The sequence below is a fragment of the Rhinolophus sinicus genome, chromosome 4 (assembly GCF_057876585.1).
Source record: "Rhinolophus sinicus isolate RSI-liver-muscle chromosome 4, RSI-T2T, whole genome shotgun sequence".
Classification (NCBI taxonomy): Eukaryota; Metazoa; Chordata; class Mammalia; order Chiroptera; family Rhinolophidae; genus Rhinolophus; species Rhinolophus sinicus.
The window spans coordinates 10,246,134-10,269,623 of record NC_142504.1 but is presented as its reverse complement, the minus strand read 5'-3'; the positions used below and the strand labels follow the sequence as shown (position 1 = coordinate 10,269,623).

The following is a 23,490-nucleotide window of genomic DNA, read 5'->3' as shown; positions in this document are numbered from 1 at the left end:
TAAATTACATGTAACAGTTCTGATGCCACTGATAAGAAAAAAGTATGTTGCTTAAGTTTTGTAACTGATTGTCATGACATTCTGGTGACATTTGATAAGTTCTTTCAATTGAGAGAGGACCCTGGCTGCTGTCTTTCCATTTGGACACCTCAAGTACCAGTAAAGAATTTCTTTTTTTTTTTTGAGAGTATGAAGAAACACTCGTATGCACTACTATTCAAACTTTTCCCATCTGAACTCAGAAACTGAATAGGTTCAAATGAATCCCTTGTGTCTAAATTGTTGCTATTTGCTTTCTCATAGGTTAGAACAAAACTGTTTAAATAATAAGCTATCCAACTCAAAGACCAAATAAATTTGGATGGTGAGGGATACTTGTATTGGGTCATGCTAGGCTACCTCTGTCATGGACCACTCAAAGGGTGAAGATGTCGTGGAAATCCCCTTCTGGATTCAAAGAACGGATGATCCCCACGTTCTCTGAGAAGCCAGCCGAAGATCTGCTGTTAGTGTCCTCGAGTTTCCTGAGGTTTCTTCGGCTTCCCAGAAGAAAGTGGGTCTGGGTGGAATGGGAAACAGACTACAGTGACAACTCAGAGGGGACCAAGGGTTTCCCTCTTGAAATGGGCTTGTCAGAGCTGGAAGTTAGGATTTCCATCACCACTAGGTGGCTTCAGTTGCCTGCAGAGAAAGGGTCAAGCCCAGAGGTACTACCGTGTAGCTTTGACACTTTATTTTAGGGAAATAATGTCATTTGGGGAGTATTTATTTTCTGAGCTAGACTGACAGAACCAATTCATCAAACTTAAAGACATTTGAGGATTGTCTGGTCTCACTTTCTCTTTGTAGAGATAAAAGAACATTTAGGAAGACTTCTCCAAGTTGAATCAGCTAGATAGTGGCAGAGTCAGAGCTAGAACTGAAGTCCCTAATTAATCCAACTCATACTTTAGTTCTTTCGCTGTTGAATCTGTGATACCAATCTATTTTTTTGTTTCTCTGAAGTCACCACATAGGGTTATGTGGCACTGGCGGTGCCTACGCCCTGGAGAAAGTGTGTATAGGAATGTTGTGCTGAAGGCAGGTGGTAAGTGGGTGCTGGTGGGCAGGATGAGGAATGGCAGTGTCTGTTCTCAGTCAAGTGGAGCTTTTAGATTAATGAGCTGACCATTTGCCATGACCCAGAGTTGGGGAGTTTTACAAATTCTTATTCATTCTGAATCCGGCCTAGACCCTCATACACCTTATCCTTTACTTCAGATGAATAGCAACATTTCTTTGTCAAGGTTTTTATCTCAAATTTTCTATTATTTTTGGTTAATATTTAACCTTTAGAACAGGGTTAGTAACATTTTTTCTTTTCTTTCCTTTTTAAAAAAAAAATAATCAAAGGCCACTAGATAACATAAAATGCAAAAATGAAACCAATTCATTATGTATCAGCTCAAAATGCCTTGTGACAATGTTGAACTTTTTTCCCTGCTGGGCAAACTAGGGAAGAAGCAAATAGTGTTCATTTCAACTGCTGTTTTTAGCAAGTTAAGGAAAACTTACAACTTGTATTTTTAAAAACGGTGTGCTAAAATTATAATTTATACATTATGGCTAGTTTCTAGAGAAAAAGAGAAATAAGGGAGTCGAAGAGAGAAGAGTGAGAGGATGGGCAGGAAAAGACAGAATCAGGATGAGAAGAGTGATGGAGGAAGAGCTACTAAATGAGAGAACGGGATCCTTCTACCTAAGAGTGAAGGGAAACAGCGAACAGACCAGCACTATTTCAGTCGGAGTATGTGTGAAGGAAGCCGTGGCTGGTGGACCCGGGAAAGCGGGCAAATATGTAGCAGTAAGTCCCAAGAGTAGAGAGAGGGAAAAGAGCAGGGGGCACAGTTCTTTCCCAGGCCCCCAGGGTTAATCCACTGACCTTTCTGCCCTTCTCCTGGATTGTCTAGTCTTTGCTCCTGTGCCTCAACCTGGTCTTCCGTCAGCCAGCAGCCCAGCTCTCGTGGCTCCACCAGTGTTGCTCATGTGCTTCTTATAAGTCTGCCAAGGATTGGAAGATAGTACTTGAAAAGCTCTCAAAGCAGGATATGCCATGTAGTTATCCCTAAAAATGGCAGCTATTATAATAATTGTTAAAGTGTTTTTGTTTTTTTCCCCTCCTGTAAGGAATTGTAACATTGGGAATATTTCTGTCAACATAACCACGTTTGAAACATTTGAATTGAATTCTTGATGTAAAAGTTTAGAAATAGATATATTATATAGTCGTTCTTAATTGCATGCTGAAGCTGAGTTGAATAAAAATGTAGTCGGTCGAGTCTAAATCCACCCCAAATGTTAATTAGGTCTCATTTTCTCCTCTTTATTATAGTGATTTAAAGGGAGTGATCGTCACTCTGAGTGATGACGGTCACCTGCAGTGTTCATACCTGGGGACAGACCCGTCTTTGTTCCAAGCTCCAAAAGTTGAATCTAGAGAACTAAACTATGATGAACTTGATATAGAATTGAAAGAACTTCAGAAAATCATCAAAGATGTTAACAAATCACAAGGTATCTCACTCAAAGCTTTTTATGATTTGATTTTAGTATTCATCGTAGAATTCATATTATTTTGTGTATGGATAATGTTTTGTACACATTCGTTAATCTCCTCCCCTAGGCGTAACTAAAATCATGTTTGTAAAAACTGCGCTGCTTTTTAGCACACAAGCTCTTTGTGCTTAATTTGTGTTTTGTAGCCTCTGAAAAATACATCGTGTTGAAGATAATCCTTTAGTTAGTGTCTCTTTTTCAGGGACAGTGCTATCTAATTGTTTTCTCTTTAAACTCTAAAAAAGGAACAAATATTTCTTTGGGTAGTGGTTTCAGGCCTTGAGAAGAGTGTTAAAGTTTAGAGTGGTCGTTTATTAACTTCTGATAGCCTCAAAAAACATTTTAGTTGCTTCTTTGAAAAGAAAGCGAAACAGTACATGAGTTACCACTTTGTAGTCATTTGCAGCTTAGCAATATAGTTTGTTTGTAGTCAATTAGCCTCCAAATGGAGTTGAACCTGCAGTATGCTGACTTCTAATGACTCAGAGGCTGATGATATTTTCAGTTCCTGAGTTTTGCATAACTCAATATTATCTTACTTTGGGATTCACAGGGGTATAATTTTATTGTAAATTAAAAGGAGAAACAAAACACCAGCTCTGCAGTTTGAGTTGGACATGTGAAAAGCATTACTTTAAGTTCCCTTTTCAGGGTCAGGTAAAAGTATTTTTTTAATGAGAAAAAATATGGACTATTTTCACATAAAAGGAATGTTAAAACAAGTAAGAATAATAAATGAAGCAGAGCATCAAAAAGAACCCAAACAACAGAGCCTATCTTTTTCCTGGTCCAGTCACTTTACGAGATTTATGCATATATATTTTTGAGTCTATATTATCAAGATGGATTCAGAGGAATTTAGATAATACATTTTAAAAATTTGAATATGAAAATCAAATTATTATGCTTTGGCTTCACACGTTCTCTTAGAACGTTTTGAAAGTACACCAGTGAAATTTAGGTCTTTTAAGTACCTCCAGCGAATTAAAAGCCTACTTGTTGTCACCATCCCCTTGTCAAATAGAAAAGGATTAAAATTGGATGTGTCATATTGTGACATGCAGTTTTTTTCCATTTTTGATACTAGTGTTTTGGGATTAATAGAATTGTAAGTCTCATTTTGTCACTTAAAAATGTAATTGGAGCAAAGTGGCATATATATGAAACATGAAATTTCCAGAGTTCGTTACATAAATTTAATGTGGTTTTTCACTCCAAATCTTGTGTCATGAGATTTTGCTCTTTCCATAAACAATGTGCTAATGATATTTTGATTAACACTTAATTATGTAAAACATTTCTCAGAAAAATTCCTTATAGCTAAAAGTTATTTTTTGGTGGCCATAGTGATGCCCTTGGGTGAGAAAGGTTAGGTTGTTTTACTTGTCATTACCTTGATCTTTCTGTGTAATTTTAAATAACTGCTAATTAAGTTAGGGATGTGCCCACAGACTTGGGTGCAAAGTTCATTATTTACATAACCTCAAATTTTAGTTAATATTTGAAATTCCCTGCACTTTCTATGCCACCATCACTTGGTTGTATTCCTGAAAGAGAAACAAAGAGAAACTTTTAAAAAGAGAGACTTTTAAAATATTTTATTTTTAGATATGGAAAAAAAATTAGTATTCTGTACCCTTATAAAACTGTAGTATATTTCTTTATTAAAATACCTGTAATTATATAAAAGCACCAAATCATTTCAGTACAGAGGATTATGAGAAGTCAAAACTCTGAACTTTTTGATGACCTCATCATTCATTTAAATGCCACTTATTTTAGTAGAGTGACTGTAACTTGCAAAAAAAAGTTCACAGTCTTGTGGGTTATGTTCAGTACTTAAAGCTTTTTATATTTCTTCAAAGCAAGAGTCGCAGCAAAATTTAAAGCCAATTTAAAGAATACATTTTGTTGTACACATGGTGTATATTATCTACTGTAATAAAAGTGTTTTTGAACCTGATTTTATGTGTGTAAGTTATATGAGGAATGTATGTTGTAAGCATGAAATTATAGTAATAATTTCTGTATGGCTCATGGATTTTGAAGCTTTTCGTATTCAACTCATTAGTGTGAATCCTGCCAAGCCTTTCTGTTACTAGTAGTCAACAGCATCTGTCGGTAGGACTTTCAAAGATGGAGTTTCCTTATGATTTAGACAGTTGGTCAGGTTCTCTCCTTGGGGTGACTGTGAAGAAATGGGTACAACATGGAGATAGATTCCCACAGTTGTGCCTCCAGGAAGGGAAAGAGCAGTAAGACATGGGACTAAATGAAAGCGCGCATTCTGTTTCCAATATGTAGGATGACTAAGTCACTGCTACCCTTGGGTACTAGAAATATTTGTACTTGGTGCCCTTGTTGGAAGATGCGTTGGTTAGGGTTATGTCTGGCTGCAGATAGCGGAATACCCAAATAAGGTGGCTTAAACAAGGCAGAGGTTTCTGTCCCATGGAAAAGAAGGCCAGCAATGGGCAGACCAGGGTTGGTTTGGCCGTTTTGCTGTCATCAGGGACTCCAATTCCTCTTCTCCCAGGGTCATCTCTCAGTCCAGGATGGCTTCTGGAACTCCTACTCTCACATCTGCAGCTGAGTCAGCCCCTTACGGATCTTTCCTGGAAGCCACACCCCTGAGCAGCTTCTACCCACATCTCCCTGGCCACTCCAAGCTGCAGAAGAGGCCGGGAAATTCAGTGTTTTAGCTGAGCACTTTGTTGCTTAGAATGAAACTGGGCGTTTTTAGTAAGAAGAACTGAAGAACGGTGATTTGGTGGGCAATGAGCAGCCTTTTGTACTCTCACTAAGTTATGGAAATGCTTACTCCAGATATTGCAGTATTGGTGGGAACGCCTGAGGGCAGTTGTAGGCAGTTCTTCTCTTGGTGAGACAGCTGAGTCCTGTGGCATCATCCACGTTCGTGCTTCCATATGTTCAGTCAGCAGCCCTCAGTGTGTGGGTTGTTCTCTCTCAGGGTCTCAGGTTGGTTTCAGCAGTTCCGGAAACTATGTGTAAATACAATTTCCAGGGAAGAAGAGAGAGATTTCTCCCGAGTCTCCCCTTTTATTAGGGAGGAATAGCTTTCCCAGAAACATGTGCCGGCACCCCTCACACCCAACTTTTCTTCCCTCACATCTGCCAGGATTAAGCCTTATTCTTAGGCCTAAAACAACAAGTCGTCAGGGCAATGAAATCACCATGATTGGATTTGACCAATCCAGTGACTTTGAGATGAAGGTGAATGCCTGAACAGAATCAGGGCTCTGCCTTGAAAACGAGGAGGGAAGGTGGATACTACCTTGTTTCCCCGAAAATAAGACCTAGCCGGCAATCAGCTCTAATGCATCTTTTGGAGCAAAAATTAATATAAGACCTAGTCTTATTTTACTGTAAGACTGGGTCTTAATATAATATATAATATAATAAATATAATACCAGGTCTTATGTTAATTTTTGCTCCAAAAGATGCATTAGAGCTGATAGCTGGCTAGGTCTTATATTCTGGGAAACACAGTAGGTGGTGGCCAATAGTCTGTCATGTCTCTATATATGGCATAAATATTATTTATGTTTCTTGCTTATTTAGGATCTCTGTCACTTGGTCATAATATCTCATCATGCACTATGAACATTTTTAGATTGTGAAATTTTAAGTTGTGAAAATAACATGAATATGGTAAAAATAATTCAGACAGTATTAAAAGGGTAAACCCCAGATCCTAGTTCCACTAGGTTATTTAAAGGTAATGTTTATCAAGAGTTTTTGTGTATTATTGAAGAAAATTTTTATGTTTATGTGATTGTTTTTACACAAATATTTGCATATGAGGCACACTGTACTACATCTTGCTTTTTTCTTATTAACAGGAATATCATGGAGTTCTTTACATATCAGTAAAGATGGACAGCACTCTTATTTAGAGCTTTGGGCTTTGGATCATAGCACAGCCTGGATATACCATAATTCAGTTAACCATTTTCCTGTTAATAGACATATAGTGATTTAGGTTGTTTTGTTTTTATTTTTAATAACTACCAGCAGCAGGGAATCTCCTTGGACATGTCTGTGTGTTGGCTGTAACTATCAAAATGTGAAATGCACATATCATGTGACCTAACAATTCTACTCCCAAGCAGTAAAATTACTTGCCTTCAAAAGTAATTAATTTCAAACCAACTTAGCTTCGAAAAGGTTGTACTAATTTGGGCTTCCACTAGTAAGTAGTTAAGGAGAGGACATTGAAATTCCCAACACTGGTTAGTCAGTGAGTCCCATCTTAGCTAACATCTTTGGAGAAAGAGAGAGTTTTTCTTTAAAATATTGCAGAAGGAGAAGAATCAGCATTAAGCTTCTAATTCTGTAATGCATTAGTTTTTTTTCAACTTGTGAGTATGTTTATGGGTTGTTTTCTGATATATGGTATAGATAAACCTTAAAAAACTGTAGAGAGCAGGTTTTACTGTATGATTAAATAGCTGTTTTTTTTTCCTTTTAAAATTGCAGGTGTTTGGCCCATGACTGAGAAAGAAGATGACTTGAGAGTTTCTGCCACGGTTTCCCCTAACTTTGATTCCGTGTCTGTAGGTGTATTTTGCAGACTTTAAAAGGGTTTATGATGGTGGACTCTGGTGAATTGGGGTCAAAATGTGGTAGTTTAAATTCTGGGCCTCCATATAGCAACTTTTGGAGGGATAACTACTTTAAATCTGTATTACTTTCTAGAAAAAAAACATCTTTAGCCTTTTAGTGTAGTAAGGAATTCATTAGGCAGATTTCTCTTTAAAAACAGGGAAGGGAGGGAACATTAGAAAGGGTTCTTACCATTATTCTCAATTTACCATCTTAATTTTTTTTTTAACTTTCTCAATACCAGAGTGTTGAGATAATCCTAATCTAGATGAATAATACTGACCCCACAAAATTTTTGGTGACGGTTCAATGAGATGATGTTTATGAAAGGTCTAGCTCAGGGTTTGATGGTTTATAGTCTTTAATACATTGTGGTGGTTTTCATGGGTGGCGGTAGTTTAAGAGTAAACAGTTGGGTGGGGAATTATTTTCCCCCCATTTCCATCTGTGTGACCCAGGGCAAGGTCTTTAATTTTCTTAGTCTCAATTTTCTCATCTGTAAAATGGGAATAATAGTAGAATATATTTTGTTGAATTGTTATGACAATTCACCACCACCATCACCTCTTACATTTCATTACTTGTCTTGTTCACTGCTATATTCTTAGTACCTGTCACATATGTGTGCTCGATACATATTTGCTCTATGAATGAATGAATAAAGCTGAGAAACAAGGACAAAAAGGGGACTGTCCTTGGTTATATTACCACATCTCCTTGTTTAGTCTTCTGTAAGCACTTGCTAGATTATGAATGGGTAGGTCTCACTGCCTGCTGTTTGCACAAAATCTATAAAGTTTATCTGTGTCTGTACCAAAAATTGATCAAGTTAGGCAAGTGATCGAATTCACTGGTCTCACTGTATTTGGAGTTCAGGTCATATAATTTTGCCTAGGAAATGATTTCGATAGCTAGGTATCAGAGCATAATATAGTCAGCAGTTGTGAGAAGTTTTCAAAGATTAATCTTAGTATAAGCAGTCAACCCAAGTTGTGATTTAAAAAAATCACGTTAACATTGCCATAGTATAGTATACTTAAAAAAATAGGACTATATATGAAAGACACATTCACCCAGCTAAGTCACATAGTAGAAGCACTGTTTTAAACATTGGGCGTTCAGCGCACACCATTTCTCACTCTACCTGAAGGGTGTAGTCTGGGTGGAACGTTTCTGCTTAGTTAGCTGACAAATGTACTCACAGTTTCTTGCCTTGGGAATGATTCTTTTTTTCCTTTGGGCAACTTATATAATTTTTTTTAGGTTTTCTTAAATATAAGGTATTTGGAGTGAGGAATTCCCTTTCTGTTCTTTAGCAACTTTTGATCTTTGTAGGAAAAGGCCTTATGTAATAGCACTATGTTGTAATATATATTTCCCTGTTGGCAACCCGGAGTGCTGTTTCCTCTCAATTAGGTGTCTCTTTCCAGCTTCATTTTCCCTGACTTACTATTTTTTCCTTCTTAAGAGATTCTTGAGAGTATCATTTTCATTCCATTGGAAAACATTAGCCCCGTGATTTATGTGGCCACGGTGCCATGGTGTCTTTGTATAGCCATTTCTCTCTGGCTGTAACTTTATTTCCCAAAGGACTACTGTCCTTGAAGTATCTAGGTGTTTAGACAAAGGATTGAAAAGAGCAGAAAACAGGAGGTGTTGGTTTCTTTTCTAGATCTGCGGACAGCTAAATGTAAAACATTTCCTGGATTTTAGATACTACTAGAGCAAAAAGCCTGGCTTAATGTTTTATTTTGAATCATTAACATGAAAGCACACTCTAAAAACATAATTTATATTGCAATGGGGTCTTTTATAGAGGAGACAGGCATTGCTATCCTATCTTCTTGATTGAGAGGTTGGATCATACATGGTTTCCTATGGAGTCATAAATAGCCTATGAATCTCCCAATTCTTAATTGTGCTGATGTCCGTTACATCAAGCGGTCCCCAGTGCTTAGAAGTGGCTTAATTTTTCTTAGTAAAAAATTTTCAAATAGGTTAATTTAAAGTACAATGGATGTATTCATTGGTTGGATAGAGATTTTAGGATCTTAATTGTTCCCCAGGAATTCATAAGGGTATTGCTAGAAAATACATTACCCCGTGGTCTTATTCCGTCATAGAGTAAGCATTTTTTCCCCCTCAATCTACCACTCTAAAAAATAAGTTATAAATTATAAGGAAATGTTTATTCTATTTTATTATACTCTGAATTCTTTAAGAGGTACAACCAGGCAACCCAGGGTGATGCTCAAAGAACAAACTAGCTTATGATATGAGCTCGTGAAAAAAAAAAAAAATCAGTCTACTTTTATTTTGTTTTCTAGGCGAACGGCCACTCAATCTTAATATCATTAGTTACATGTCTTAGATACATATTCTTATTATTAATCAGAATAAAACATACCTTTGGCAGGTTAAAAATCCAAGGGCCTAAAAGAATGGCATAATGTTTATCTGATAAATACAAGGAGGCCTTCTTCTATATAAGAACAAGTTAATAGAATAAATTAGTTTCAACATTTAAGTAAATTTGGCAATAGAGTATTTTGATAATAAAACATGTGATCTCTTGTTTTTATTTTTGGTTGGGGCAGGAAGTGGGTTTTTGAATATTAGCTCATGACTTTCCTGATGAAGGCATCCAAAACGCCACATTGCCTCTTTTCGTATGTCGTTAGAGTGATAAATCTTGTATAGTGAGTTCCCTGTTTTGGTGGTGAGAAGTACATATTGCACCCGTTGTGTTCACTCATTGATGTGTAATATTAAAACCATTCCTTCCTTTTCTTCTGTGTTTCCAGAAAGCTCCTGACGTTGAAGTGGGAACTGACCTCGTCCCTTCAGTCTCAGTGAAGGTATTGTGCCATGGTTCTGTACTGTAATGTGCAAACAACATTGCACATTTCATCACGTTTGTCACTGTTGTCACCCTATACATAGCTAACGGAAATGTCAAACACACACTTGAAATTTGTAGAATTTCTTCAGTTTTGGGTGGTGAGTAGATAACCTTCATTGTTTTCTACAAATATAAAGCTGTTAATTGCATTTATAGCAATAAGTGTATAATATAAACAATTGTTAGGACTTACTCCTACCATTATTTAAATGTGTTGTATAATCCAGGGTCTTTTTTCTAGAAATAAAATTAACATTTTAAATATGCTAAAGGAATTGTATCATCATCCTAGACCAACCAGTGTCATAATAGATCAACCAGTTGATTGAAGTATCACACACACACACACACACACACACACACATATATGAATTATATAAATGTTAATAACATCTTTCTTCCATGTATGATTATATATGTTTGAAGAGAATTCCCAGGCACCTACCTGCCATAACATTAGCTTTAAATAGATGTATTTATAGCAAGAAAATATTAAATGAAGAAGCCACAAAGTAGCGTAGTGACAAATCGATAGTCCTAAAAAAATAGAATATGAAGGATGTGGTTTTGGTTAAGACTGTTGGCCCCATCATTGCAGAATTTTAGAACAAGAACTCAAATGTGAAACTCTCTTAAGGCATTTGGATTAAAGTGTGGTAATCGGTCAGCACATTATTAAGCTGAGAATATTTATCACTGCCCAGACCTCGGAGCCAGGGAAGGTTGTGGATCTTGGCGAATCACTTCGTCAAAACTTGGACACGGCTTTGTATTTTCTTAGATTATGGGTTGCTGTCCTTGGAGGAGCTTGACAGGGTACCAGGCTTTACCAATTGTGTTCGCTTACACTGGACCCAGCGGGTGGCCCAAGTGTGGGGATCTTGGGTAGAAGTTGAAGGGAGCCCAATCTTTTAACAGTTTCCTAAGCTAATTTTTTTGGATTCTTGCCACTGGAAACAAGGGTGGTCTTTCCCCAGCCTTCCTCCCCCCATCCCCCAACTCATCCAATCAAAAGCTCTATCTCATTAATACTTCTGAGTCTGGAAAAGCATTAGTGGCAAGAAATCAAACACTTAAGGAAAAAAAAAAAAAAAACCCTGCAGAGTTCCAGGAATGATCTATAGACATTTGTGTGGAGAAACCTTTTTTTTATATCTATCTACTGATATTGTTCAGACACATGCATATAATAATTCAGGAGCAGCCTGTAAATTGCAAAAAGAAGTCTGGTACCTAAACCAGATAACATTCGCTCATGCTAATTCCCCCCCAACTACTACTTATCGCTGTAAGTAAACACATCTTTCTCTCCCATGCGGTTCTTAGGTTTTCATGTGTAGTAACCGCCTCAAAATGATGGCATGACACTACTGGAAAATTCTCCTTCATTAGTGGAAGTGACTATATTTGAGAATGGCTAAGTCACAGCTCTCTTCCTTATTGTCATTGTAAGAGCATGAGAAAGAATGCAGCACACAAAGGTTGCACAAAATCAGCTGGACTTAACACAGCAGACACAATGCTTCCTGATTCTGTCTGACGGTTTCTATACAAATTTCTGCTATAAATCTCTCCATATAGACTTTTATAACAAAAGCAGCCAAGATATATAACCATGCAAGTTTCCATCATAATAAATCCTGTTAATTGAGAAAATTTTTCCATCCGTTCCAAGTGAATGAAGATGTGGCTACCTTGAGTATGTGTGCACGATGCATGACCATCTATTGCAGACAACTCAGGGAGATTGGTTGTTCATACCTGGCCTTTGGAGGCATATTTATCTATCTAGAATAAGAATTTGGTATTATATTTCCTAAGGATCATATTTCATTTTGTTAGAAGTGGAAAATAGCATGGAAAATTTTTGTATTAATGTTTTATATTTTCCCCTTAATATTCTGTAATTATTTTTCTCTTAAAATATGAGGTTTATGATCTAGCCAAGTCTTTAACTCTTTTTTTGGCTCAAACACAACTCTTCTTTGTTACTGTAGTTATTTTCGTCACACATCTCTTTGATTCACTTTTGAAAGTGCCTAGCCCATTCTTGCGGTTCAATAAATCCGCATAGGGGAGCTATGATCGCGCATCAAAACCAAATGCAAACACTTCTGACAATGTAAAATTGTGCGATCTTTGTCTAAATACACGTTGTTATGCTAGGCAGAGTCAGGATGTCTGCTCTCTCACAAACAGCTTATTACTACTTTACGGATTTTTCATTTTCACTTTTAAAATGAAGTTTTCAGTTCTCTTGAACATACTGGCTTGATGGTTTTGACTACTTATTTAGCTTCTCTGAACCCCTGTTTTTAAACTGTAAAATGGGGATACTTTTTCATGTGCAGAGCTGTTCTGAGACTTAACCGCAGTTGATTAAGAGCATAGGCTTTCGATTCTGATAGACAGAAGTTAAATTGTGGGTCCTCCACTTATAAACAGAATGACCCTGGGTAAATTATTTAGCTTCTCTGAGCCACAGTTTTCTGTTCTATAAAATGGTATAGAATAATAGTAGCTGTTTCACCATGTTGTAAATATTAAATGAGATAATGCATATAAATAATTTATTAGCGTGGTTCTATGAATATAGAAAGTTGCTAATGATTATCATTAATTGTATTAATTTTAAAATACATGTACAGGCTAACGTTATTTTCTTATTAATAGAAAAATATTCAAATTGTGTTGTTTATTTAGTGGACTAGCCATTTGAAAGGTGTCTCTGGTGCACACGTGGTTTCTTCTTCCCATAATTAGCCATCAGGGTTTTACTAACAAGGTATTATGTTGTTTATAATAGTCAGACATCATGAAGGAAGCTTTATTTGTGGTACGCAGATTCCACTCTTGTATTCCCAGGGCTTCTAAAGTAAAAATTGAGGATTAATTTTTCATTTGCTGTGTTTATTGTATTTATTTGCATCAATAGTTGTCTTTTAAAAATTTTACTTTACCAGTCTAATTTTTTATGTTTAATTGTCTTTAAATTGAACAGAATGCTCACATCATTTAATATTACTACAAGACATTTACTGAATCTAATTATATGCATGTAATGTTTGTGGGCCAGTTGTATATTGCTGTGTATTGTTTCTTTCTCTATAGTAGTATTGTGTATGTATACATATATATATATCATTAAGGAGTAGGTGATATGTGCCTTTTACTTAAGAGAAAATTCAAAACTACTTTTCTTAAAAATAAGTATGCCCTTGCCTTATGTCAGTTAATAATGAAATGTATCTGTCTCATATACTAGAGTCTAGTAACTAGACTGAACTGCTCCATAACAAAGGTGCCAGATAGAAGAGTGCTTCTCAACTCTGGTTATCCATAGGTATCACCCGGAGAGCTATAAAAAATCACCAATACCCAGGTGTACTGTGATAAGTCTGGCTTACCACACTGGCTATGTGGATGAACTCATCCCCAGGAGACTATTCAGAGAGGCGGGGACTTTTAGGAGACAAAAATCCAAAGAGAGAACATGCCTAATGGAAGCCAGATTGTTCAGCCTTTTCTCTGGTAGCCTGAAAATGATGTCCCTTATCACTGGCCCAGTCAAGATCATCGGGCCTGATGGTTTCTACTGATGTTCCTCCACGGGAGGAGGGAGAGAAGTCCTGGCCTTCTCTGCCCAACCCGGCCTCCTTCCCCGGCAGACTGGTACCCCAGAGCTCTTAGCTGTTGATTCTAATTGGAGTGGGAAGGTTTTCTCAGCATTGCCAAGTAAGAGTAACAGTTTGCAAATGCAGCCAGCTTAGAAATGCTGCAGTGAATATGGCCATTCTTGGATATCCTCTAGAATTAGTTACGTAAGATAGTTTTGTGTTAAGCCATGGAAGACAACGTAGTGCTGTGATCTATATCTAGACTAGTAAATATCCACCTAGTAAGGAAATCTTTAGAGACTAATTAACTTGTGCAAAAGGTAATATCCTGATACTGGATAAGATAAATACTTCATGATGGCACATTTATACATGAGAAGAATGAACACACATATAATATTTTATGATGCAATTATTTATCAGCCATTGGGGGCAGATTTTTTTTTTTTTTTTTTTTTGCTTTTGCTAGCAAGTTTTTAAATATAAAAATTAAAAAATTTAATTAAAATTAAAAAATTTTCAATTACAGTTGACATATAATATTGTTTTAGTTTCAGGTGTACACATAGTGATTAGGCATTTGTATAAGTTATGAAGTGATCACCCCAATAAGGGTAGAACATTTTTAATAGCTTTGTTGAGATATAATTCGCATACCACCCAATTTACTCATTTAAAGTTATAATTCAATGATTTTTAGTATATTTACAGAGTTGTGGAACCATCACCACAATTTAATTTTAGAACATTTTCACCCCCCTGAAAACAACCCATGCCCTTTAGCTGTCACTTCCTATTCCTTTACCCTCTCCCACTCCCCACCTCATACCCCCCCACTCCCATCCCTCAGCAACTATAAATCTATTTTCTGTCTTTATAGAATTGTCTGTTCTGGACATTTTCATGTAGATGGAATCATACAATTTGTGGTTCTTTGTGACTAGCTTCTTTTGCTTAGCATAATGTTTCTGAGGCTTACCTATGTTGTAGCCTGTGTCAGTACTACATTGATTTTTATTGCTGAGTAGTATTTCATTGTATGGATACGCTTTGTTTTGTTTATCCATTCATCAGTTGGTGGATATTTGAGTTGTTTCTACTTTCCGTTATTATGAATAATATTAGTTTGAACATTTATCTACAAGTTTTTGGGTGACCATATGTTTTCATTTCTCTTGCCATGGAATTGTGAGATCATATGGTAAATTTATGTCTACTATTTAAAGATACTGTCAAACTTTCTTTTTTTGAGTGGCTGTACCATTTTACAATCCCATCAACAATAGACGAATGTCTATTCTTGCTAACACCAATTTTTGTCTGTTTTTTTGATTATAGTATTTTAGTGGATGTGTAGTAGTATCTTATTGTGGGTATGATTTGTAGTGATTAAAGTTATGGAGCATTTTTTTCATGTGCTTTTTGACCAGTCTTTGTGAGTCCTTTGCCCAGTCTCTAAGTAGGTGGGACATTTTAATCTAGCACTTAGGTTACATGTTATGTTTTATGGCTACTCATTTTTTTTTCTCAGATGATGTTTCCTAATTATTTGCTAGTGATTTTTCAAGTAATTGTGATATTTTATCAATTTTGGTAAAATGCAGTTTTCTGTTAATAATAATTTCTATTTCCTTAGGTCACACTGCAGAATCGAGTAGCATTGCAAAAAGCCAAGTTATCAGTTTATGTGCAACCACCGTTAGTATTGACTTGTGATCAATTCACCTTTGAATTTATGGGTAAGTGTTTTCTTTGGCTGAAAGTCTATCATGGTGTGAGGATTTTTATTTAATTAAAATTTTTAAAATTAGTGTGTTTATTTCATGGCTATGTTTCTTGTCTGAATTGTGAGACTGCTATCTTCCCGAAATCAATGCTTATGTTGTGTTGCTTATACTGTTTTCCCTCTAAGCATCAAGCGTGGACATTCAATGAATGGTTGTTGGAGCTGAAGTAATTACAGATTTCCAAGTGCTTTCCTTAACTAGATGGACCTGTAATTGTACTTAAATACTATAATTTGGAAGGCTTTCTTTATTGGTGTTTCTCTGGTGAGCTATTTATTGAATCAGTAATGTTTGAAGAAAGAATATTGACTTTGGAGTCTGGCCTGAGTTTGAATCCTGGCCCTGACACTCTCTCTGTGTAACCTTGGGCAAGCTACTTTAGTAATTACTTGGAGCCTCCGTTTTTTTAATCTGCAGAAAGGGGATGATGATATCTTTCTTGTGGGGCTGTTTTGAGGATTTAATGAAAAAATGAATCTGTGTAAGATATCTGTAATAATGCCTAAAATGGTGGACAAGTCGTAAATGGCAATTCTTCGTAAGAATTCTTTGCATAGAATCTCTTCTCCCTTACCACTTACATCTAAATTGTCATTAATACTGTTAAAGTGATTTCTGAATTATCTCTTGAGTCTTTTCCTTTCTTTGTTTGCTGCTGTTCAGCTGTATATCTTATTCATGAAGTCAAGACATCTCTCTCTCTTTTGCCTTTGTCTACCCAACCCTTACCTGAGTAACTGGCAGATAGTGGGAACTCAATAAATATTCATTGAATGAGTGAAGGAATGATTGAAGTGTTGAAATAACCTTGCAGGTGGTATCCAACCATTGGTTTCTCACTTTGTTTTCTAATGTTTCCACAATACTTCCAGTTTGTCTTTCTAAAACACATTTTGAACAATTTATTCTTCCAGTTAAAAACCTCTTATGGCTCGCTAAAACATGTCTGGGAGGTCAAAGACACGAATATAGAAGGCTATGCACAATCTATTGAGTTGCTACAGTTCTAGTTACACCCATATGCAATCCCCCAGCCTTTGATTGTCCCCTGCAGTCTGTGTGCTAGCCGTGATAAAGTCCTGTTCCCCTCTTCCAAGTTCTCGCCCTTTTGTGCACCTTTTTCTCTGTTCATGCTGCCTGTTCATGTGAGTCAAGAGCAGCCGAGGTGTAGGGTATTAGGCCCACTTGTTCTGGAGTCAGTTCCCAGCTCTGTATTAACTATGTGACCTTGGGCAAGCTTCTTAATCTCTCTGTAGCCAGTTTCCTCATGCAAAAAAAAAAAAAAAAAAAAAAAAGGACAGTAATAGCACCCACCTTATAGGGTTGTTGTGAGGATTAAGGGAATTAATCCATATAGAGTACTTAGGATGGTAGCGGGCATGCAGTGTGGGCCTAATTTTAACTGCTGTTAATAATCATTGTCCAAATTGTGTAATGTATATTACTTTTACATTGTTTATAGCACCAGAGATGACGAGAACAGTAGCCTTTTCTGTTTATCTGAAAGGAAGTTATACACCACCTGAATTGGAAGGAAATGCAGTCGTTTCTTATTCCACACCAACAGGTAAACATATAGTTTTTTGGGAATTTATAAGCCTAATCACGCCTTTCATATTATTGGAGTTATGAGTTTAAGTGTTAAGATGGGAAAACACATTTTAAAATATTATTAAATGAAAAAATATTCATTTCTAGTGTTAACTAAAATTGTGTGTCCAAATTACTTTTATGTGTTATGAATAATTAGTGATAAATCCATTTAGCTGACTTCTACGTATGTTTGATTCTATCTTTTCAATTAATAGCAAATATGATATGTTTTTATTCCTACTAGGAAAATGGTATCTAGTCAGACTTCATTTATTTGAACTAAAGAGAAAAGCCTAGTCTGCATTAGTGAAAAAGATTATTATGGATTACTTTAACATTAAGGCAGTATTCAGAGTTTTAGATACTGTTTTAGTGACTAAATAAAACTCTGGCATCTTATGAGTTAAAATACTTAGGAACAGATCTACTAAAATTTGATCTGTATTTTTTTCAAGAAACTCTTTTTAGATTAAAAGGGTTAACTTTAGGGCGGCTCGTTAGCTCAGTTGGTTAGAGTGCGGTGCTCTTAATAACAAGGTTGCCGGTTTGATCCCCACATGTGCCACTGTGAGCTGCACCCTCCACAACTAGATTGAAACAGCTACTTGACTTGGAGCTGATGGGTCCTGGAAAAGCACACTTAAAATAAATAAAAGTTAAAAAAAAAAAAGGTTAACTTTAGTCTAATTGAGATTCAATTTATAAATTTTAACTTAATGGGGTCCAATTTTATAGTTTATTTCCCCTGTATAGTGAATTTTTCATAGTAACAGTTTGACAATTAGAATAAGAATAATTAGAGCATTTAAAAAAATGTTTAAATGTAGTGTATCTGATAATTGGGTATTTCAGCAATGTTGCATTTATGCTTTTAAAATATTTCTATATAGTTTTCTTAATTTTTTCCCTCTATTGAAGCCCACTTTGCTTATTTAGCAATGTTTTTAATAATTGTAGGTGTTTTTTTGTTTTGGTCTAAGTGAACTTTCTGGCTTATACATTAGCAACTCTATGCTCTGAGATGATTTAACATTCATACATATTTTCAAAATATTTCTTCCGTTTTGTAAGTTATTTACTTTAAATTGTTGAAAAAAATCAATTTTTAGCCAGAATGACCACTTTAACCATTTAGCTATATTTTTCAGAATTAGGGGTTACATAAATATTTTATGTTTAAGTGGTTTTGAGAAAGCTGGCTGCAGAAAGAAATATGAAACTTCCATAAGGGATCAAGGAATGATGGATTTTCAGCGGGATATTTCTGAAAAGAACATTGAAATTTTCAATGTTATTTTAATTTTGAAATATGAAATAAAAAAGTAAGAAATATTTGGCTAAAATCTCTAGATTGTTTATTATTAATTGAGCATCTCAATAATCAAAGGCATTATTATAATTTTTATCCTTGTTATGCTTTGAATATGCAGTTGTAGAGGCTGTTGATGACTTAATTCAACTAATTATTTCATTTGTTTTCCCGGAAAAGTAGTGACACTGAATGAAAATAAATTTAAAAACGAGAAATGGGTTATATAGCAAATGGACAAAATGCTTACAGATACATTATAAATTGTAAAATCAGTCTGAGAGCTTATTGTTACACATACCATTTTTAGCGATTATGCTTTTCTATAGACAGAATTTAAAATATTATAAATTATTGTTAAACCAAAGAGGACAGGTATTAATTGGTTGAAAGTTAATGAGAAATTGCAGTAAAAAACGTCTATAAAACTAAAAAAATACCAAGACAAGCCAAAAAAACCCCCAAAAACAAAAATGTTACTCCATAGTAGTATCTACTGACTGAAATTATAATATAAGCAAGACTAACTGGAAATATTATTATTATGTATTTGGCCTTTCTCTCAACTTTTTGTTCAACAATTCATTTAATGCTCTTGATATCATTTACATACTGAGTCTGGTTTGCTCTACCTCTTTTTGCCTCATTTATACTGGAATAACAGAGTCTCGTGGACTTCCGAGAATGGAAGTGCAAATATTTTGTTAGATTTCATTTATTCATGTTTTACTCTTCAGTTGTGGATTGACTTAACTCTTTTTTATTGGAGAGCCATTAAATCATCAGTGAGAATCTTGAGAATTTTAATTTATATTTTTAAGCAGATGTGTATATTAAATTTGTGTTGTAATTTTATCACAGATAATTTGTTGCATTCTTTTTCCCCTACCCCTTTTTGCATTTCCTCTGATGGATAGATCGAAATCCTGATGGTAAGTGAGAAGATAATTTAGAATAAAATGAATTACAGGACTGAAATTTGGTCAATGAATTGAATTGGTGGTATACTATGAATTAACTTTTTTTATGGGCCGATATTTTACCTATAGAAACCTCTCTAAGGATGATTTCAATTCCTTGATCCAGCTACGGACAGTCAAGTAGATGTTTCCTCTCATATAGACTTGTCATTCATTATTAGTTGTTTCAGAGTCACGAGAAAGAATGAAGCTCTGTGACTTTTGAAAAAAAATCAAAGGTGTCATTGACAATTTATTTCTGTAAGTCATTGGTGATTTACCTGTATGTCCTGTTATCTTATTTTACTAAAATAAAGAGGAAGGAAAAAAGGTGTTTGTTACTGCATTCTAAATGGTCTGTTTTCTACGTGCCCCAACAGACCTGCCTCCCTCTCTGATCAGAATGCCATGAGTATGTATTCTGTAGGCCTGTTCCTTGTCTTGTTTAGAATTTGTGGGGGAATGTCATCAAGGGTGTGACCCCTTGAATTTTCCTGGGTGAGTGTTAATTGTTACCCATTTGTTTTCCCCCAAATCTTTTATGGTTCTACTATAATATTATCATAATCTGAATTTCAATAAGTTTGTTCCTCAGGTTCCCCTAGTAGATTTTGAGCTCTTTGAGAGCAGGGTTCAAGAACTTATCTTTGAATTATGCAGTATCAGGGTACATGACAGGCACGCTAAAAGAATCTCCTACTTTGATAATTTTTCCTCTTAGACACAGACTAAATGTGGTGGTTTATCTTAGTTTATTGGCTATTTAAAGATAAATATTAGACAGTATTAATTAGTCATAATTAAATAAAACACTTAAAAAATAATGGCAATGTTTACTCCTACAGTTTGGGTGACGCCAACAACCTGAGTTGCATACGAAGTTCTGACAGTTAAGTTTGTGAACTTGTTGCAATGATGTTGCTAACATTTTTTGATATCAGAGACATTATTCATTACGAATTTGTACCAACTGGACAAACAGTTAACCAAGTTTACTATTGAGGGCTGAAAAGGGTGCATGAAAAAGTTAGACGACCAGAACTTTTCACCAACAATTCATGGCTCTTGCATCACGACAATGCACCGGTTCACACGGCACTGTCTGTGAGGGGGTTTTTAGCCAGTCAACAAATAACTGTATTGGAACACCCTCCCTTCTCATCTGATCTGGCCCCCACTGACTTCTTTCTTTACCCGAAGATAAAGGAAATATTGAAAGGAAGACATTTGGATGACATTCAGGACATCAAGGGTAATATGACAACAGTTCTGATGGCCATTCCAGAAACAGAGTTCCAAAATTGCTTTGAAGGGTGGACTAGGTGCTGGCGTCAGTGCATTGCTTTCCAAAGGGAGTACTTCGAAAGTGACTGTAGTGATATTCAGCAATGAAGCATGTAACACTTTTTCTAGGATGAGTTTACGAACTTAATTGTCAGACTGGTAGTATCTGGGAAATGAAAGTATATTTATATGAGAAATATTTTAACAGAAGAGTGTGTTTAACTTAATAACATAAAGTATACTTGTCATATTAGAATTTGAGTTATCAAAAATAACCTATTATTAATAAATATTTATATTTTACTTTATAAGATTGCATATAACTGGCAAGATTTTGCACTAACTTTTGTAAAATACCATATTATTGCCGTGTTTCCCTGAAAATAAGACCTAGTCAGACAATCAGCTCTAATGCGTCTTTTGGAGCAAAAATCAATGTAAGACCCGGTCTTATATTAAAATTGGGTCTTATAGTAAAATAAGACCGGGTCTTATATTAATTATTGCTCCAAAAAACGCATTAGAGCTGATTGTCTGGCTAGGTCTTATTTTCAGGGAAACACGGTATTTAAATGATTTGTTTTAAGTTTTAAAAAAATTAGTAAAGTTTATTATTGAAATAAATTTATTCCCTCTTACTGTAAATTCACCCCAAACCTTGAGGGGAAAAAAACTCCACAATATATGGAAATTTTAGTATTTGAATACAAAGCTAAAGCTGGTTTTAATAATCTCTTATGATATATTTTAAAATTATAATTAAGCTTTAGGGAGTAGAGTTGAAATATTCAGCTTCATCTAGGAAGCAAGAAAATAATATGTTGCCAGTTTGCTCTTACTTTACACACAAAGCTTCGGATTTCAAAGACTGGTCTATTTTATTGGCCTGATCTGTTCAGGCTGTGTTGCAGATAAGCAGTCCTGCTTTTACATGTGGAAAGAGAGAAGCAAACGAGGTTTTATGTTGTCCCAGAAGACTTAGTCTCCATTATTTCTGCATTAGAGTTACATGACATGGGCAGTGTAAAACATGGCTGCAGATGGAGTACAGTACATAGCCAGACATAACAGGAAGGGATCAAGGAAATTCTGGCTACCAGACATTGCTACTGCTTTGGGGTTCCTTGTTTTCAATATGAAATGACTCTAGCAGGCCCCTGGAAAGAGTTCTAAAGGCATTATATAGATGTGTCATACATATATATGTAGTTACTCTGCTCTGATATATATGTTCTCTCTCTCTCTCTCTCTCTCTCTCTCTCTCTCTCTCTCTCTCTCTCTCTCTCTCTCAAAGAACATTTGGCTTCCCTCTTGACAGTGATACTGGGCTCTTGGGTGTGCCAGGTGTAATAAGAACTCTCTTTCTGGAAAAATTGTTCTGTCAGGAGTGGTTTTGATGTGAATTTTCTCTCTAAGTGTTAAATAATTTTGTGATTAATTGCACCATAGTAGTTGCGACTATCCATTTCCTCTAGGAGGCTAGAAAGGGAAGCATTTGAAGGAGAGGTGATTATATTTGGTAAAAAAAGTACACACCACAGAGTCAGACTGATGAAGGAGTAGGCCAATATTTGAATAGTATAAATGACCAAATTTTTCTTTTCTCTCAGCATAAAACTCAGAGAGTTGAATAAGTCAGATATAAAGACTGTTTGCCAACTGCACAGAGAAAATACTGGGGATGGTAGGCAAAGTTAGGACCACTGAGTTGCATGCTACTTGCAAAGTCTTTAAATATAAGCAGGTCTTTCCTTATTACAGGTACACACATGCATATACTCACACATACCTCTCTATGTGTTTCTGGCTTCAGGCTCTTAGATACAGTCATAGCCTGAAGAGTAACTGGTAGCCAGTTTGCATTTCAAGTTTCTCAAGAAAATGTAAATCTCAATAGAAATGTGCCTCTGATAAACCCCATCTCTACATACTAGAGATTGTATTTTGAAATGCTTGGGTTTTAATTTGATGGGAAGTAATATAAATACTGGCACTGTGATTTTTCTTTTAGAAGATATGGTTTCCTTAAACTGGTTTCTAAAGGATTTCATATTCTTTTTCCCCCAATGGCAAAACTTTTCAAGCTGCCATCATTTAAAAAATAGCCATAATCATTTCATTAAGTATGATGGTATGAATGTCATCATTTTTCAAAGTAATGTTTTCCAAATGTCCTATGGAGCAGGTTTACAATTCCTGGAGAGAGAAGAAATTCTGGCGGGGTTCTACAAATCTGAGCAATTGCAGATGCTTGCCCTAATGTGTGATATTGTCATTAACGGTCCTAGCTGAACTGTGAATTGAGTTATAATGTATCTACCTTTTTGGGTTTATTAGTGCTTACAATCCATTTGTTTCAGTTTCTGAAAACATATACACCACCAGTTTCTTTAGCTCTGGGTTCTTGGAGCTTTAGTAAAAATCTTCAAATATGTAGACTCAGGAACAAGTGTTGTTGATCATAATTAATATTTTTTACAGATTCAATCAGTACCTGGTCCAAATGAAATAGAGCCACAGTTTGAGCAGTATCATTTTAGAAGAACACTTACAGCCAAATTTTGTTGGAACAATTAGCTCAGACTTTAGTTCAAAGTATACAGAAGATAGCTTCTTTTTGTGCATATACAGAATTATCAGAAGATGAAACGTTTTCTCCCGTTGTTCTATTCATTAAAAATGAAGGCAATGGAAATAGATTTCGGTTTCCTTGTTCTTTCCAGACTGCATTCATTAATTGAAGCTATAACTTATATATTGTAGAGGAAACATATTAGTAGGCATATTTCCATAATTTGGGGATATATGGAATATATG

General features: G+C 35.6%; 1 protein-coding gene across 4 annotated transcripts in view; it reads left to right on the top strand.

Moving 5' to 3' along the window:
* Positions 1–23,490, top strand: part of BBS9 (Bardet-Biedl syndrome 9) — a 359,579-nt gene that overhangs the window by 140,730 nt on the left and 195,359 nt on the right. For 3 of the 4 annotated variants that reach the window (XM_088797660.1, XM_019757306.3, XM_088797661.1), the window contains 6 exons: positions 2,372–2,553; positions 7,097–7,173; positions 10,027–10,080; positions 15,378–15,480; positions 16,991–17,095; positions 19,348–19,362. In XM_088797660.1, the coding sequence (XP_088653786.1) occupies positions 2,372–2,553; positions 7,097–7,173; positions 10,027–10,080; positions 15,378–15,480; positions 16,991–17,095; positions 19,348–19,362 (536 nt within the window). The remainder of the gene's footprint in view (positions 1–2,371; positions 2,554–7,096; positions 7,174–10,026; positions 10,081–15,377; positions 15,481–16,990; positions 17,096–19,347; positions 19,363–23,490) is intronic. The other variant, XM_019757307.3, reaches the window with a different exon arrangement.